The sequence below is a fragment of the Salvelinus alpinus genome, chromosome 25 (genome assembly GCF_045679555.1).
Source record: "Salvelinus alpinus chromosome 25, SLU_Salpinus.1, whole genome shotgun sequence".
NCBI lineage: Eukaryota > Metazoa > Chordata > Actinopteri > Salmoniformes > Salmonidae > Salvelinus > Salvelinus alpinus.
In genome coordinates, this window is record NC_092110.1 from 12,881,233 (window position 1) to 12,899,368 (window position 18,136).

General features: G+C 46.4%; 1 protein-coding gene across 2 annotated transcripts in view; it reads left to right on the forward strand.

The window, feature by feature from the left end:
* LOC139553382 (cysteine-rich motor neuron 1 protein) overlaps window positions 1-18,136 on the forward strand; it is a 129,994-nt gene that overhangs the window by 102,610 nt on the left and 9,248 nt on the right. For both annotated transcript variants that reach the window (XM_071365658.1, XM_071365657.1), the window contains exons 6-12: window positions 688-870; window positions 1,972-2,169; window positions 9,339-9,467; window positions 10,127-10,283; window positions 15,423-15,544; window positions 16,479-16,691; window positions 16,954-17,169. In XM_071365658.1, the coding sequence (XP_071221759.1) occupies window positions 688-870; window positions 1,972-2,169; window positions 9,339-9,467; window positions 10,127-10,283; window positions 15,423-15,544; window positions 16,479-16,691; window positions 16,954-17,169 (1,218 nt within the window). The remainder of the gene's footprint in view (window positions 1-687; window positions 871-1,971; window positions 2,170-9,338; window positions 9,468-10,126; window positions 10,284-15,422; window positions 15,545-16,478; window positions 16,692-16,953; window positions 17,170-18,136) is intronic.

Genomic DNA, 18,136 nt, shown 5'->3' on the forward strand with positions numbered 1-18,136 from the left:
CAGTTGCTCATGGAGAGAACAGACTCCTCCTGAGATGGATTAGAGATAAGAGAGTTGTGTCATGTTGGAGAGCGATCAAATGAGTTGACAGTTGTGAATTGTTAAGAACTTTGTGTTTGGTGGGTGCATGTGTGTGTCTTGCGGTCTTGCGTCGAACGTCTTCTTATAGGGTTGAGGTGTACCTACAGTTCCCTACATCTGAAGGTACTATAGTTAATGATCTGTCGCTCATGCATGGCCTTATTTGACACACACTCTCCACTGTAGGCATTATATCAAGCACCGGGCTAAAAGGTGAATTTTGCACTTTGTGTTGCCATGGAGACCAATTCCATCGCCGTCTGAAACCCTGCCGAATCTTTACAACAGCTTTTCTCTCAGACAAATACTGTACATCATCACCATGCTAGCTGTCTGGTGGGAGTTTTGGACCACTTTTGTCATCGTTATAAAGTTTTCCTATTTTGTTCCTACTTAAAAAAAAAAATTGTGTTCTTAGCTGTCGCTCAGTCAGTGGGCATACTAAATGATCCTGAAAGGAAGTGTTTCCCCAACAATGTGCCTCCGCTTCTGCTTGCTCTTTGAGGTCAAGGCGGAATATTGTAAAACTACTTAGTGGCAACCGCTGATGTAAAAAAGGATATTTGATTGATTCATTTGTCTCATCATAAATTCTCTCCTCTCCAGAGACCAAACCAACGTGCAGCTTCAACGGGTCGGAGTACCATGACGGAGACATGTTCCGAATGGACGCCTGCCGCTTTTGTCGATGTCAGGGAGGGGTGTCGGTGTGCTTCACCGCCCAGTGTGGCGTCTTGCACTGTGAACGCTACTACGTCCCTGAGGGGGAGTGCTGCCCTGTCTGTGAAGGTATGACTTCCTCACCAAATGACTTGGCCCCTGACTAATCCCTGCCTGATTCAGTTCCTAAACAGTGACTATTATGGGATTTCTCATTAATGGTGATCTGGTTTTGTATTTAAAAATCTCAGTGTAGGAGTGCTGAACTAGAATCAGGTCGCCAATGTCTATATCATCCTATTCATCATGATCTGAAAGGCAAAACTGATCCTATATCAACACTCCTACTCTGACACGACTCTTTGTGAATAGAGAGGGAGTCTGTGTCCTGAACTTTCCCTTTAAAGGGAATCACCAAACCAGACCTCATCCTTGCATGACTCACTATTGTATGTATCCGGATGGTGATCAAGCCGATGACCAAGGTTACCTAGGTTTCTAACGTGCAGAGACGTGGCAACAGAAAGGACAGTCTGCTGAGACCAAAGCATTTCATATCATCTCAAATGAGTGCCTTTGGTAAAGGGCGAGTGCAGAGCATCAATAAATATCAGGAGAGAGATGAGCCGAGGCGAACGCCAAACGCCTACACCGCCGTGACAATATGCAGCTGCACGCAATCAAAGGCAGAATGATGAGAGGGCTTAAACAGTCACTCAGTCAGTTGTCCTCCCTTATGCTCATCACTCAGCCCCTCTTTGACTGACTATCTTTGGTTCAGACACACACACACACACACACACACACACACACACACACACACACACACACAGAGCACACACACACACACAGAGTGCACATGCACACACTCATACACACAGGTGTGAAAACACACTGACAGACATGTAAGAAAGCTCCATTTCAAGCTGAAGATAGTGTGTCGTTAGCTCTGTATTTAAGAATACATGACTGAATATAAAACATATATTCATGATGGTATCACATGTTTTGCAGTGTGACCTTGGAATCCATCAGACAATGCAGTACATTTTCAGAGCACCACATAAAAGATTTTCAAATTGCTGCTTTTTTCAAGGTTGGTGAGAGGAGATGTGAATGCTTTCAAAAGCCATTCTCAAGTTCGCGCAACTTTCATCTCGACTTTAAACTCTAAACTGTAACCTTTTTGGTCTTTTATCTTCATCAATATGTTCTCCATCTCTTTTCCAGACCCCATCTACCCAGTCCTGAACTTTGCCGGTTGCTACGTGAGCGGGGAGATCCTCGCACACGGAGACCACTGGCGTGAGGACGACTGTACGTTCTGCCAGTGTGTGAGCGGCAACGCCCGGTGTGTGGCTGCCGCCTGCGGGCACAGCTGCCTCAACCCTGTGACTGTACCAGGAGAGTGCTGCCCAGTGTGTGAGGGTAAGTGTGTGTGTGTGTGTGTGTGTGTGTGTGTGTGTGTGTGTGTGTGTGTGTGTGTGTGTGTGCGTGCGTGCGTGCGTGCGTGCGTGCGCGGGCGTGTGTGTGTGGATAAGGAGCGCCACACACACCTCCACCCGACGTGCCCTCTCACCTCACCCTGTCTGTCTCTGTTTGTGTCCGTATCATTGCCACTGTCTGGTTGCATCTCCATCTGTTGTCTATTTCTATCTCTCTTGCTAGCTGTGTCGGTTTCAATCTCTGTTTCTCTGTCTTACTTTCTCTCTGTCTCTATGTCTTGCCTCTTTCTCTCAGCTGAAGTCTCTCCCTTTGTCTGCTTCTCTATCTCTCTCTCTCTCTCTTTCTCTGCCGTTGTGTACAGTTTTGCTTCATGTTTCTTTGTATGGACCTGTGTATTTGTTTGACTGTATGTTTGATGTACTTGGCAGTGCAGTGTGTCTCTGTGGACAGATAGGGTCTGTGCTGATTCCAATGTTAACGTTTTTGTTTAGTCCCTGGTAAAATCCCAACATCCGAGTCAGTAGTCAGACAGTAGCAGTTGAACCGTACAGTAGTCTATGAGCAGCTCCAAATCAGCCCGGCTAGGGAAATCTGCCTCTGAGTCTGAGCAGAATCACATCCTTTCAGTTAGCAGGTGTGTGGCTTGGCTTCACTACCGCCGGTGTCACCCAGCAGCAAGCTGCATACAAACAGTGACAACACGCACACACACGCACACACGCGCACACACACACACACACACACACCCACAATCCTCAAACCTTCCTGGTGTTCTTTTTCCCTAACATTATGCACTGCGTTATTGCGTTATTTATTATGCCCTGCTCAGAATACCACATGACTGTCTCCTCTATCCTCCAATGTGTTTTTCATATTGGTTTGGAAAGACCAGCTCGGTCCACACTGGGGACTAGGGCTGCATCTTGTTGCTCGTTTGTCTGGTTAGTGGAAGCAGTGAGCTTAGAGGCTTACGGAATCATAATCTTTTATTAGGCAAGTCTGTAGTATGGATTTTTGCAAAGCTATCTGGGGATGTTGCTGTGTGTGTATCTGTGAGGCTCTCTCTGGCTTACTATCACTGATGAGATTACATCTAGGGTACAAGGGACTAGTCCAGTCTAGTATGCTGCCGGTTTCTATATTACACACACACACACACACACACACACACACACACACACACACACACACACACACACACACACACACACACACACACACACACACACACACACACACACACACACACACACACACACACACACACAGAGTAGAGCAGATATTGGATCGATGGTACTGTAGGTGAAGATCACGGTTGATTATAATCACTTTTACCTTGGTAGCTCGGTACCATGGTTGTGGTACAGTATATTCCCTTATCTTATGGATACCAGGAACACTATCTATGGACTTAGCACTGTGTCAAATGGCCTGTTACCAAGCATGTATAGGCGTTAATCATAACCAGTCAAACCTTGGTAGGTGGAAGTCCCGATGAAACAAAGCTTCACGAGTGAGTAATTGCCAGAATCAGTGATGCAAGATACTGTATGGATACTTAGTTACAGCTTAGCATTGTTAGCTGCAAAACAATGAGTTGTAAGACCCCTTTTAGCGTTAACATGCGCTACTGTAGCCTAGCATGCTTCACCTAGCAGATATGGATATATCTGGGGTAATGAATAGTGTTTGTATTTAAAGGAGTCAGTGGATGGATGATCCAACAGGGACAGCCAGGGGACTTGGTAAATTATCCTCATATCACTTCAAATTCATATTTCCCCTCATGGGTTCTTCTCCCTCCAATTAAACAGTACACTATCGGACTATCAAATCATTTTAAAACACAATCAATGAATAACAAGTCAACAACATTATACATTACAAGCTCGACCCAGTGGTGAGTTTTGATTTCTAATCAGGATGCAAAGATCTCAAATTAGGTAGCTAGTTCCACTGGCCTGGGGTCATTTTCACCCCTGTCTTCTCTAATGAGGACCTGGGGTGGGTAGGAACGGGATGGAGGGAGGGAGGGAGAGAGGGAACAGGGGAGGTAGGGGAGGTTAGATGGATGGATGGATTGATGGAGGGTGAGGGAGGGAGGGAGAGGGGACGGATGCATCCTGACTGAGCACAGGAAGGACAGGGAGAGTAGAGGGCAGTGGGCCATGCCATGTCTCAATGCCTGCAGGCCCCTTTACCTCTGCCCCATGGTGGGCAGAACCACTCACGCTCACCCCCACCTCCACCCCCTTCCATTAATCTTTTATGCGCCTATCTGCCTCTGAAGCAATTATGCGTGTTTGAGTGACCGAGCCTCAAATCTAGGGAGAGAGAGGCAGGTAGGGTGTGGAGGTAGGATGCATCCCTCAGTCCTCCCACGCTAACCCAACCGCCACATGCCTGGCCATGCACCCTGAATGGTGATATTAATAAAAACAGATCATGTGTATTTATTTGATAGACCGTATAACTGGAGCATCAGTGTTAAGTAAAATGGGCACAATAAACACAACATTGTTCACTCACTGCTATTAAACCCAGTAAGATATCTGTGTTGCTGGTTGTGATTTTGTGTGTGTTCTGCCCTCCTCGTCTGGCTTTTTTGAGCAATACGTTTCCAGGGTTTTTCAGATCAAAGCAGAGATAGATATAGATATTATTCCCTTCTTTGATATGCTCGCGCTCTCACACATTTACAGCAATTACATTTACTGATAGGGGAATTGAATCTCTGTGGAGCATCATGTTTTAAGTCACTAGGCTTGGCTTTGATTGACTTCAATTTCAACAGTGGTTGGAGAGAGACTGGAACAGATTGGAACCGATTGCAACATGTGATTTCTCCCCAACACCTATTCATATTTGTATTCCATTCATGGATGGGATGAGTTTTTGTATGATACTGTAAGATGGGTTTTACAATGTCACTATTGGAGATATTGACCATTGTGTCTTGGTGGGGGATGAGAGATAGTCTGAGAGAGAAGACAGTGAGCAGCACAGTTTAATGCATGCCCTCACATCGTTATCCCTTTAATGATCTTGCTCTGCCTCCTTAACAAAGACTCCTGACATTGGTGATGTGTAGCTGGCTACCCTTTATATAGAACCCCCGCAGCTCACTGGTTAGGACCTCAGCCTGATTTCCCTGCCATGTAGAATCATCTGAGGAACAATCAATGGGATTGTCTCGTCTACTGTATTTGTAACGTCAAATATTACTCTAACACAATTACACTGGTTGTTTAGATTGATTTACACCCAGATAGTCACCGACAGTGTGGCAGTTGCAGTAGTACAATACGTTGCCTGTTGGAGCCCGTCAGCTTTCTACCTGTGGGGGGGTCAGTCAGTGTGAGCTGTGTTGTCATTGCTATGTATTGCGTGTGTACTGGGTCTGGTCCTCTGTGTGTACTGGGTCTGGTCCTCTGTGTGTACTGGGTCTGGTCCTTAGTGTGTACTGGGTCTGATCCTCTGTGTGTACTGGGTCTGGTCCTTAGTGTGTACTGGCTCTGGTCCTCTGTGTGTACTGGGTCTGGTCCTCTGTGTGTACTGGGTCTGGTCCTCTGTGTGTACTGGGTCTGGTCCTCTGTGTGTACTGGGTCTGGTCCTCTGTGTGTACTGGGTCTGGTCCTCTGTGTGTACTGGGTCTGGTCCTCTGTGTGTACTGGGTCTGGTCCTCTGTGTGTACTGGGTCTGGTCCTCTGTATGTACTGGGCCTCTGGGAACACCAGGTAAACAGAAGCCAGGTCCTGCCACTGTCACCCCTGCCCTTGTCCCTCCCAGGCAGTCCACACACGCACACAAACACACACACAGACCTGCCCTTGTCCCAGCGGCCCCAGGGCACACGACCCTCTGCTCCCGGCAGCTTCATTTAGCTCCCCCACAGCCAGGCCAGTGCTTTATGCATTTTTATTTCCTAATTATTATTTGTTAGGAGAGCTGGTTTCCTCAAGGTGACACCCCCTCTCTGTCAGGGTGGTTATTGTGCCAGACACACAGTGTGTAATTAAGCAAATCAAGGCTGTCACATTGGAATGAAGCCCTCTGGAGTCCTCTGCCATGCTTAACGTTTAATGCTACATAACTCACCTACACCGGGGATAGAGAGTGGGGGGGATAACTCACCTACACCGGGGATAGAGAGTGGGGGGGATAACTCACCTACACCGGGGATAGAGAGCGGGGGGGATAACTCACCTACACCGGGGATAGAGAGTGGGGGGATAACTCACCTACACCGGGGATAGAGAGCGGGGGGGATAACTCACCTACACCGGGGATAGAGAGTGGGGGGGATAACTCACCTACACCGGGGATAGAGAGCGGGGGGGATAACTCACCTACACCGGGGATAGAGAGCGGGGGGGATAACTCACCTACACCGGGGATAGAGAGCGGGGGGGATAACTCACCTACACCGGGGATAGAGAGTGGGGGGGATAACTCACCTACACCGGGGATAGAGAGCGGGGGGGATAACTCACCTACACCGGGGATAGAGAGCGGGGAGGTGGTAACTCACCTCCACCGGGGATAGAGAGCGGGGGGGGGGGGGGGGGGGATAACTCACCTACACCGGGGATAGAGAGCGGGGGGGGATAACTCACCTACACCGGGGATAGAGAGCGGGGGGGGATAACTCACCTACACCAGAGATAGAGAGCGGGGGGGGATAACTCACCTCCACCGGGGATAGAGAGCGGGGGGGGTAACTCACCTCCACCGGGGATAGAGAGCGGGGGGGGATAACTCACCTCCACCGGGGATAGAGAGCGGGGGGGGGGGGGGATAACTCACCTACACCGGGGATAGAGAGCGGGGAGGGGGGTGTAACTCACCTACACCAGGGATAGAGAGCGGGGGGGATAACTCACCTACACCGGGGATAGAGAGCGGGGAGGGGGGGTGTAACTCACCTACATCGGGGATAGAGAGCGGGGGGGGGGGGGGGGGATAACTCACCTACACCGGGGATAGAGAGCGGGGAGGGGGGGTGTAACTCACCTACACCAGGGATAGAGAGTGGGGGGGATAACTCACCTACACCGGGGATAGAGAGCGGGGAGGGGGGGTGTAACTCGCCTACATCGGGGATAGAGAGCGGGGGGCGGGGGTAACTCACCTACACTGGGGATAGAGAGCGGGGGGGATAACTCACCTACACCGGGGATAGAGAGCGGGGGGGATAACTCACCTACACCGGGGATAGAGAGCGGGGATGGGGGGGGGGGGGGGTTAACTCACCTACACAGGGGATAGAGAGCGGGGAGGGGGGGTGTAACTCACCTACACCAGGAATAGAGAGCGGGGGGGATAACTCACCTACACCGGGGATAGAGAGCGGGGAGGGGGGGGGTAACTCACCTACACTGGGGATAGAGAGCGGGGGGGGGGGGATAACTCACCTACACTGGGGATAGAGAGCGGTGGGGGGGGGGGGATAACTCACCTACACCGGGGATAGAGAGGGGGGAGGGGGGGTGCTTGCTTTGTGGTCGTATGTGTGTTTTGTCACTGTTTTTGTGTGGTCTATTTGGCAATGCATTCGTTTTATGCCTTGAATTGCCATGCCCCTGCTACTGTACCTACCAGGCTGTTTTCAGCCTGCCCACCAGTTGTTTGTTAACAGGGACACCTTGTTTTAGCCCTAAGTCGTAGCAAGTTAATGAAATCAGAGCGAGAGAGCTCATTCTTAATTCATAATAACTCTAAGTCCTGAAATAAAAGCATGGAGGCGTTCATCAGAGACAAATAACCTTGAGGGGAAAGCAGATGGGAAAAGAGCATTGTGTCATTTTGTTACTTTTATCTGATGGGACTTAATTAAATTCGCACCTCCAGAATAATTGGCACTGCGCTGTTTTCAGACAGACCTTCTCTCCCTCCCTACCTGGCCCTTTTGTGTTAACCAGGAATGAATTCATCACAAAGTGACCCCAACTTTTCAGCAACACATTTGTTTGCCTTTGTTTAATTAAATGTCCTCATAGGCTTCTATTCATTTTGTTTTGAAATGGTTTCCAGTAGATTTAGCATTGTCTATGCATTATTAGCATTGTCAGAATGTTTTCTTTCTACTGCTATGTTTATCTTGTGCATCATTACATTCATAGTCTCTTGTGACAGACTAGACTGGCCAGCGTACACGTGATTTGCATTCACGATAGTATAATCTACTTCAGAGAGAAGCCGCAGTTACTCACTGGTGTCTCCTCTGACCTTGACTGTCCTGTCCTCCCCCTAAATCCTCCTGGCCAACTCCTTTTCCTTCTGTCCTCCTCCCCACCACCACCTGTCATCCTTCCCACCTCTTCCTCCTCTCTACCTCCTCTTCCTCCTCCTGTCCTTCTCTTGTCCTACTCCCCATCTTCCTTCTCCTGTCCTACTTCCCACCTCCTCCTATCTTTCTCCCTCCCCTGTCCTCCTCTTCCTCCCCACTCCTTCTTTGACTTCCTGGTCTGGTCTCCTCTTCAACCCTGGTAAACCCTCCTCATATTTATCATCACAGAACAGCACTGGTCCTGGCCCCTCCTCAGCAGAGAGGAGCCACATACAGCAGATAGCAGCCAGCCAGGCAGCCAGGGTGACAGGCATCAGGGAGGAATTTTTCAAAGCTGTCATAACTAAACCGTGTGCTGGTGTCCATGACTGTGAAATATGGCCAGCCAACGCCCTCCGATATGATTAAGTGCTGTATAATCTTTTAATGGATTCAAACAAACTGAACTGAAATGCAGACACCTCAATGTGAAGCGATATGCATTAGATGGAGGAGTGGAGAAGTCAGGTCACAGAGGGCAGTTGGTCGTGCCTTTGTACAGGATATTATTATAGCTGTCAGGTTTTTTCAACTATTGTTCTCTGATATTTACCCACTTTAATGGAAGGTAGGTGTGGGTTTGTGGAGAAATTGCTTTTGACTCTGATGGCTCCTATTAGTCATAATGCCAGAACAAAGCTGTGTGTTTGTGTGTGTGTGTGTGTGTGTGTGTGTGTGTGTGTGTGTGTGTGTGTGTGTGTGTGCGTGTGCGTGTGCGTGTGTGTGTGTGTGTGCGCTTGTGCGTCGTAAGTGTGTGTTGAGTGATGTTACTCAGTCGACTTACCTCCAAAGTGGTGTGTGTGATTTTTGTTGGTTCCTTCAGAGCCCACCTACATTACGATGGCGCCCCCTACCTGCCAGTCATTAGAGAACTGCTCCCTGTCAGAGAAGGACTGCTTATACGGCTTCCGACAGAACCTGAACAGCTGTCGCACCTGCCACTGCAAGACACGTGAGTACTGGGCCATATTCATTAGGGTACAAAGCGGAATACGTTTTAAAACGTTTTCCAATGTAAAATGAAAATGTGAGTTTCTTATTACACAAATCCAGGGCGTGTCCTTGTTTCAGTCCATTTTCTTCCGTTTGGTTCACGACGTGGTTTGGTCTGACGTCTCGGTCAGTAAAGCCTGTTTTGCAATATATCTATTATTTCCTCTCACCGGATTGGTTTATACAGAGGACAGAACTCGCCCTGGGCCAATGACATTGAGACATTGTTCTCTGGTGTTCTTTCTCTCCTTCCTGACTGTCTGACTGTTTCTATGACGATACCTGTCTGGGACATTATCAGACATGGATTAAAGGAACACTGAGGGCAGACTCAGACATCTTGAAAGGGTTTTTAAAAACAAAGATGTTTCATGTTTTGTATCCCTGCCTGTCAGAAAAGAGCATTATCATAAGTCATGACTTCTGAGTTTCAATAACAATTCCTCATTTTGAGTATCTCTCAATGAAGACATATTGATATGTAAATGAGTTAATGCACCTCTAAGCCATTGCCACAGATCATAAAAGAATAAGTGGACTTTTAGAACTATTAAATGACTGTTAGGTTTTGGCTATAAACTGATGTCTGATGTGTTTCTGTCTGTGTCTTCCCTACAGGAGAAGAGCTGTGCAGTGCCCTGACCTCTGACTGTACCCTGAAGTGTCCATTCGGCCTGCAGACAGATGCCCACGGCTGTGACGTATGTCAGTGTCGCCCCAGACCCAAGAAGTGTAAGGCTGTGGTTTGTGACAAGGCCTGCCCCTTCGGATTCATGTAAGACAGCACTTCCCTCCCTCCCTCCCTCCCTCCCTCCCTCCCTCCCTCTACCTCCGTCCTTCTTCCTCTCCCGCTGTCTTTACCGACACTCTACCCACTCAGACACACTTAATAACAAACATGCTGATTCCCTGCTCTCACACAATTATCATATAGTTTTCATTCCAGCGCCCCACGCTTTGAAATATGAAGCGGTTCAAAATCGGCGTCGTTTCAGAGTAAATGATGCCTACTTTTGCCAGTCCCTTTCAGCCGTTATAAAGCAGTAGATCTTCACAGAGCTAGACAGACTGACAGATGGTCAATTGTAATTGAAATCGCGGCTCCTTCACACGTACGTCACAAATTACCCTGGTTACATGCTTTGCCTGTTATGCTTAAGTGAGTTGTACTCCTAAACGGACAAAATGAGAACTTTTTCCTTCTCCACAACTCATTTTGGCTAAACCGGCATCGCGTGTGCAGTTGACAGCTTCACCCAGGTTACTGATTGGGTTTTCTGTGTTGCTGTTGCACACCGTAAAGGATAGCCTCTGATAGTGAAACTGAAGGGCTAATCTTCTAACAGGATGTTCTTTTAGCTTCTCCAAATGCATCTGGCCCCTAGTACCGTGCATGTAGGCTCACCAGACCGAATACACGGATTTCCATTTACACAGAGGTACATCAGTAATAAATCATTTATTACAGCTTTCACTAAGGAATCTTGTCTGCAGGTTAAGAAGGTATACACACACACACACACACATGCTCATACCTCCTATGCTTGCTGTGCATAGAAACTCACGTGTAGAGCTATAAAACAAAAGCTTTGATATACAGCACTGTATAAAAATGGACAATTACAGCACATGCCCAACAGCCATACCACCTTCTGATTAAATTAGTTTGAAAATAACAAAAATATTATAGTATGACTCAATCTCAGTCTCCATTTGATGAGCTTGTAGATCATTTCCCCCCCACATCAGCTCTACTGATTTATTACATTACCATAGTTAGAGAAGCAGATAATGTGTGTCAGCAGTTCAGAATGGTTCCGGATATATGTCTAACTCACTTCCGGACCCCTAAGGCTCCTTCACTCCCAGCCAAGTTAAAAGGTACAATCTGCAATAGTTACTGATGTTAAATGGTCATTTTAATGAATGATATATTGACTATTGAAGAATGTAACTTATAATTGCCTCACAAGCTCATAGTACAACTGTCTTACCCCATCAGAAGCCAAAATATAAAGTTGTTTCACGGAATAGATTTATAGCGGGGCTGCTGTTTTGCTGAAACACTAATTACAGTTTGTGGCTTTAAAAGGACAATCTGCAGTTACTACTATCTATTTTTGGACAAAAAATAATGATACATACCCATTGATTCTTGAAGAATATAACTTCATGAGCTTAGATAAGACTGTCATACCCCATCAAAACCCAAAATATAAGATTTCTTTACTCCAATGTTTCTAAACAAAGTAAATTGTATGACCGGATGACCGCTTTATTTCAACTGCAGATTGCTCTTTTAAAGACCGCTTCTCCCCTAGTCCCTTGTAGTAATAGTAGTACACCTTCTCTTTCATAACAGATTTTCTAGTGGGCAGCTAGCAGCTTTTCTATAAGGCCCTGGGGAGGCCGGTCCACCTGCACTATAATCCATCTGCCCTGTATCTTAACTGCGATGTGGACCAACCAGCCAGCTGGCCTGCTAGGAATTATTATGACAGAATAGTTATGGATATGACAGAGTAAAACGCTTAGGTGGCAGGCAGTGTCCTGTCCACACATTTACCTTCCTATCATAAACTAAACTCTCCCTCAACAATGGTCTGTCACATACAGTAAAGGTGTTACTCGACTGGTCTGTGCCTGCATTGAACCAATCGTTGCTCTCTCTCTCTCACCCTCTCTCTCTCTCTCTCTCTCTCGCTCTCTCTCTCTCTGTCTCTCTCTCATCTCCCTTCCTCTCTTCCTCTCTCCCCCTCTCGCTCCCTTCCTCTCTCTCCCCCTATCTTTCTCCCATTCCTTTCTCATGAATGAGTGTGCACGGCGTGAATGCTTGCATCTAAGATTCTAATTTTAGATATCTATTTATGCGCCGCCAAAGTTATAGCTTACACCCTATGTTCGAGCAGCAAAGTGTTTAGTTTGAATAATTCAATGGGCCGCCGTCTCCTCTCCGTACAGACTCTATTGATATTCCCCACAACTGAAATGGCCCTTGATAGCTCCTTATCACCAAACCAAATGTGGATTGTACATGGCTGTTCCTCCTCAATCTTATTATTCATGAGATAAGAGAGTGGGCAGGAGAGGGAGGATGGAAGGAGGAGAGGGAGGGATGAAGAGGGGGAGGATGGAGGGATAGAGGAGGGCCTGGATGGGATAGAGGGGATTTGGAACGTGAATTTTTATTTAGGAAAGGAAAGGTGCCCTACTCTGTCTGGTCAGAGCGGCGAGCCACAGAGCGAAGCGTTTGTTTGATACGTCCCCATGGCCAGTCATTTGTGCCATCTGTTGACACGCGTGTGAACTCACACAACGCCTCTTTCTCACACACACACACACACACACACACACACACACACACACACACACACACACACACACACACACACACACACACACACACACACACACACACACACACACACACACACACACACACACACACTCTTATCTCTGTCCTTGTTTTAACTGATGACATTGGTGCTGCACACTGCCTGTCTCTGATATGCAAATGTTTGTGTGACTGTTTGCTATGTGTTTACCTCTCTATGCAATGGCAAAAACCATGTCAAACTAATGACACAGATACCATGGCAAACAAACTTTTGCTGTTGTAAATTAAAGCATGTCACACAAACAAACACAATGGCAAACTAAAAGTTGACGGGCGTCACCTGTAATCAGTGCTGTTGTTTTATTGAGGTGAGAGATGAAACCATCACAGCTTAATATTCTCACTTTCACTATAGACCACTGTAGCATGCACAGTCTTATTTTAGCACAATTTTCTGTCATTCATGTTTTTTTTGTCAATTTAATGGCACAGTATTTTGGCTATTTATTCAACTGCTATTGATGTGTGATTACCATTTTACAGTGTGATTTGGTATACTGTTTTTCCGTAGGCTGAAATACAAGCACTGTTGTAAGCTGCTGCTAAAAATAAATGTAAAAAACGATGAGGGTTTGCCAGTTAGTTTGGTTTTGGCACCAAACATTCTGTTTGCGGCTCAAATCAAATTGTATTTGTCACGTGCATGGTAAACAACAGGCGCAGACTAACAGTGAAATTCCTATGTACGTCTCCTTTTCCAACAATGCAAAGTTAAGATGAAGATAAAAAATGCAATACAAAATAGAAATAGTGACACGAGGAATAAATACACAGGGAATAACGAATAACAATAACAAGTAAAAGTAACATGGATAGATACAGGCAGTACCAGTACCAAGTCGATGCGCAGGGGTACGAGTGTGTGTGTGGCGTCAGTATGCATGTGTGTGCATGCTATGTGTGTTTGAGGTGTGAGTGTATGTAGTGTGTGTGTTGGGATGTCAGTGTAAGTATGTAGGGTCAATGCAGGTAGTCCGGGTAGCCATTAGCTATTTAGCAGTCTTGTTTAGTAGTATTATGACTTGGGGGTAGAAGCTGTTCAGGTTCCTGTTGGTTCCAGACTTGGTGTACTGGTGTCGCTTGCCGTGCAATAGCTGAGAGAACAGCAATAGAGTCTATTCTAGTCTTACTCTGACACTGCCTGGAGTAGAGGTCTTGGATGGCAGGGAGCTCGCCCTCTGTTTGCTGTAGTCCACTACCAGCTCATTTGCCTTGCTGGTATTGAGGGAGAGGTTGTTGCCCTGGTCTCTGACCTCCTCCATATAGGCTGTCTCATTGTCGTCGTTGATCAGTCCTACCACTGTTGTGTCGTCAGCAAACTTGATAATAGTGTTGGAGTCGTGCGTGGCCATGCAGTCCTGGAAAACAGGGAGTACAGGAGGGGACACCCTTGAGGGGGTAGAAACTGTTCAGGGTCCTGTTGATGGTCAGCATGACGGATGTGTTGTGAAGTGAAAATGGTGTTCAATACTGAGCTGCATTTGTTGATTAAAAATATAACTACAAAGTGATCACTAATGATCATTAACAATAAAGTTAAGCTAAAGAAATGTAAATGCTTACTTTATTTGTCCTCGTAGGCTAATTGTAGAGGGGTCCTTCATGTTTCCTGGTCGGAGATTGTGACAGGCAAACGGAAGGGTGGTCAAGAGCTCAACTGTGTTGTGGTTCATGCAAACATGTTGAGTGAAGTGTGAAATGGTACAATATGTTCCATGATGAAATGCATTATGGGTACAATGTATTCTTAAACCTTTCATATCCTGTTTTGGCGGGAAAGTCAGACTATACTGTAGGCCTACTTGCCGCAGCTCATGCACATTGCTGTCAGGCATTATTGAGGCTTGGGTTAGGTCAGTGCAGTGACTTATGTTGCTCTTCTTCCTATTGTTGCTCTTTGTACGTATGTTAAGCACTTTTGGCGCCTATTTATTGTCAACATTGCCTATAAAAGCCCAAACCTTTGGCAGAAAAACTGATGTCCTTTCGGCCTCCTCACTGCAACACCCACCGTGATGGCCATTTTGGCCACCCTCACGGCTGTGATCTATAACCAGTGATGCTTCGCATAGCCACGCTAGCTTCGTCCAGAGTGGCTCGTCATGTGGTTGCTAGCAAGCCAACAGCATGCTAGGTAGCGCTGGGTATCAAGAGCCAATCTAGCAGGGGCTAGAAGCTATAGTGAGCTTCGATCGGTGTATTGCACCGCGATATCGCTGAGTATTTGCATAACATTCAGCTTTCTCCCTGTTCACGCCCCCACGCCATTTTCGCATTGTCCAACGGTCCCCCAGACACTTCGCTTCTCATCACTTTACTTTCAATGAAAATTAATGGCCTTCGTTGTTTTATCACCTGACATCATCCCTAGTGGACATGGGCCGTCACACTCAGCAAAGGTGGATTTTATAGGCTCTCCATTTCAGATACTGTAGCATATACTATAGAAATTAGGACCTATATTTTCCAACCTTGTGAATAAGTGATGTTAACCTCTCTCTCCTCTACTCCCATCAGAAAGAACAAGCATGGTTGTGATATCTGCCGCTGTAAGAAGTGTCCAGAGTTACCTTGTGACAAACCCTGTCCAATGGGCTTCCAGCAGGACGAGTTCGGCTGCCTGAAGTGCCAGTGCAGAGGTGAGTGCCATCTATTAATAACCTTTGATACTTTTGCGTTCATAATTTAGATGCTGCTAATAAAATACAAAAGTTCTCCAAACTCTCTCCTCTCTTTCCCCTGTCAGACTTGGAGAACCACTACCAGTACCTAAACCTTATAACTATTCTGCTGTCAGCGTTTTCTTGTTTCACATATTACACCCATAGAGAGTTGTCTGGAGTAGTCTCTTGCTGCCAGACAGGCCATCTGGTTATTATTTTTGTTCTCATCATAGTCAGCTACCTTCACCATCAGAAAGAACCAAACTTTTGTTGTGATGGATGTTGAGGATATACGTAGAATATGACTAAGGATGTGTCATGAAAGGCAACCTATTCCCTTAATAGTATACTACTTTTGATGGGCTCTGGTCAAAAGTAGTACACTATATAGGGAATAGGGTGCCATTTGAGATATATTGTTACATCTTTGGTGTGACCAGATGGCAGGCTGGGGTCATCTCCTCCACACAGATCTATTATTGATACTTCTCTTGTGTTCTGCTGTGATTTGCACTAAATAATGAACTCCCTATCAAATATTAATGAATGAGGGTTCAAAACATATCTCTTTTAATGAGAAAAACGTTTAAATCTGTCTTTCTTTTGAATTGGTAAAATTGGGCATCCGTCCCCGTATGGCTCAGAATCTCCGACAGGATTTTAATCAAGGTGTTTTTTTCTCTCCCTGACAATGATTTGTTCCTGGTTGGCCCCTGATCCTGTAAGCCAGTCAGTGATTGCTCCGCCTAACACTGTACACTTAGAAAAAAGGGAATCATAGAAGGTTCTGCGAAAGGGTTTTCCTATGGGGACAGGTTCTAGATGGCACCTTTTCTCTAAGAGTGTACTTTACAGTGTAAGGGTTAGGGTTATGCTGGTAGTTGTATCTCTAAAACTTGTCCTCTTCCAGACCAGAGCTCCTCATCAGTCGCCCCATCAGTGAAAAAGGGCTCATGTCTGTCCATGGATGGAAGACGGCACGAGAATGGGGAGAACTGGCACGATGGCTGCCGGGACTGTTACTGCCACAGTGGCAGGGAGATGTGTACCCTCATCTCGTGCCCCGTGCCAGCCTGCGACAGCCCTGCCATACGGGCTGGACAGTGCTGCCCATCCTGCCCAGGTAAGGAAACCTAAAACAACCTTATGAAATAAGGAAACAACTGTGCACTTGTAGTAGGCTATTCTTAGAAAGAATGGTTGGTGTGTATACTTGAAATCATCTTAAAGCTGAAATTCTTCTGAAAAGATATTGCCGATTTTCCCATCTTCTTCATTGTTTCATAGGTGATACTGTTGATAATACAGTACATACTAATGAAAAAGCTGTTTCCAATATGTTTCACCTTTGACCCTGTGCTCACTCTTCCATTCTCCTCCCTCAGATGAGCCTAGTTCCCACAAGCCAGACCTGGGGGACTCGTCAGTGTGTCTGGCACCGGGGGGAGAGTACTTTGTGGAGGGGGAGACGTGGAACATCGACGCCTGCACCCAGTGCACCTGTCACAGTGGGCGTGTCCTGTGTGAGACAGAGGTGTGCCCGCCCTTGCTCTGCCAGAGCCCAATCAGAACGCAAGACTCCTGCTGCCCTCACTGCCCAGGTGAGTTTGAGTAGCCGTTGGTTATTCAAGTTGGCTTCGAAACACTTTGAGTCTCTATATACAGTATCTGAGTCTGTGTGGCAACTATAATATTATGTTGTAATAGAGAACGGCAGCCTCATCATTATGCTTAAACGCAGCCTAAGCCCTAAGCCATATATACAGTGGGGCAAAAAAGTATTTAGTCAGCCACCAATTGTGCAAGTTCTCCCACTTAAAAATATGAGAGAGGCCTGTAATTTTCATCATAGGTACACTTCAACTATGACAGACAAAATGAGAAGAAAAAAAATCCAGAAAATCACATTGTAGGATTTTTTATGAATTTATTTGCAAATTATGGTGGAAAATAAGTATTTGGTCACCTACAAACAAGCAAGATTTCTGGCTCTCACAGACCTGTAACTTCTTCTTTAAGAGGCTCCTCTGTCCTCCACTCGTTACCTGTATTAATGGCACCTTTTTGAACTTGTTATCAGTATAAAAGACACATGTCCACAACCTCAAACAGTCACACTCCAAACTCCACTATGGCCAAGACCAAAGAGCTGTCAAAGGACACCAGAAACAAAATTGTAGACCTGCACCAGGCTGGGAAGACTGAATCTGCAATAGGTAAGCAGCTTGGTTTGAAGAAATCAACTGTGGGAGCAATTATTAGGAAATGGAAGAAATACAAGACCACTGATAATCTCCCTCGATCTGGGGCTGACAATGATCCCAAACACACCGCCCGGGCAACGAAGGAGTGGCTTCGTAAGAAGCATTTCAAGGTCCTGGAGTGGCCTAGCCAGTCTCCAGATCTCAACCCCATAGAAAATCTTTGGAGGGAGTTGAAAGTCCGTGTTGCCCAGCAACAGCCCCAAAACATCACTGCTCTAGAGGAGATCTGCATGGAGGAATGGGCCAAAATACCAGCAACAGTGTGTGAAAACCTTGTGAAGACTTACAGAAAACATTTGACCTC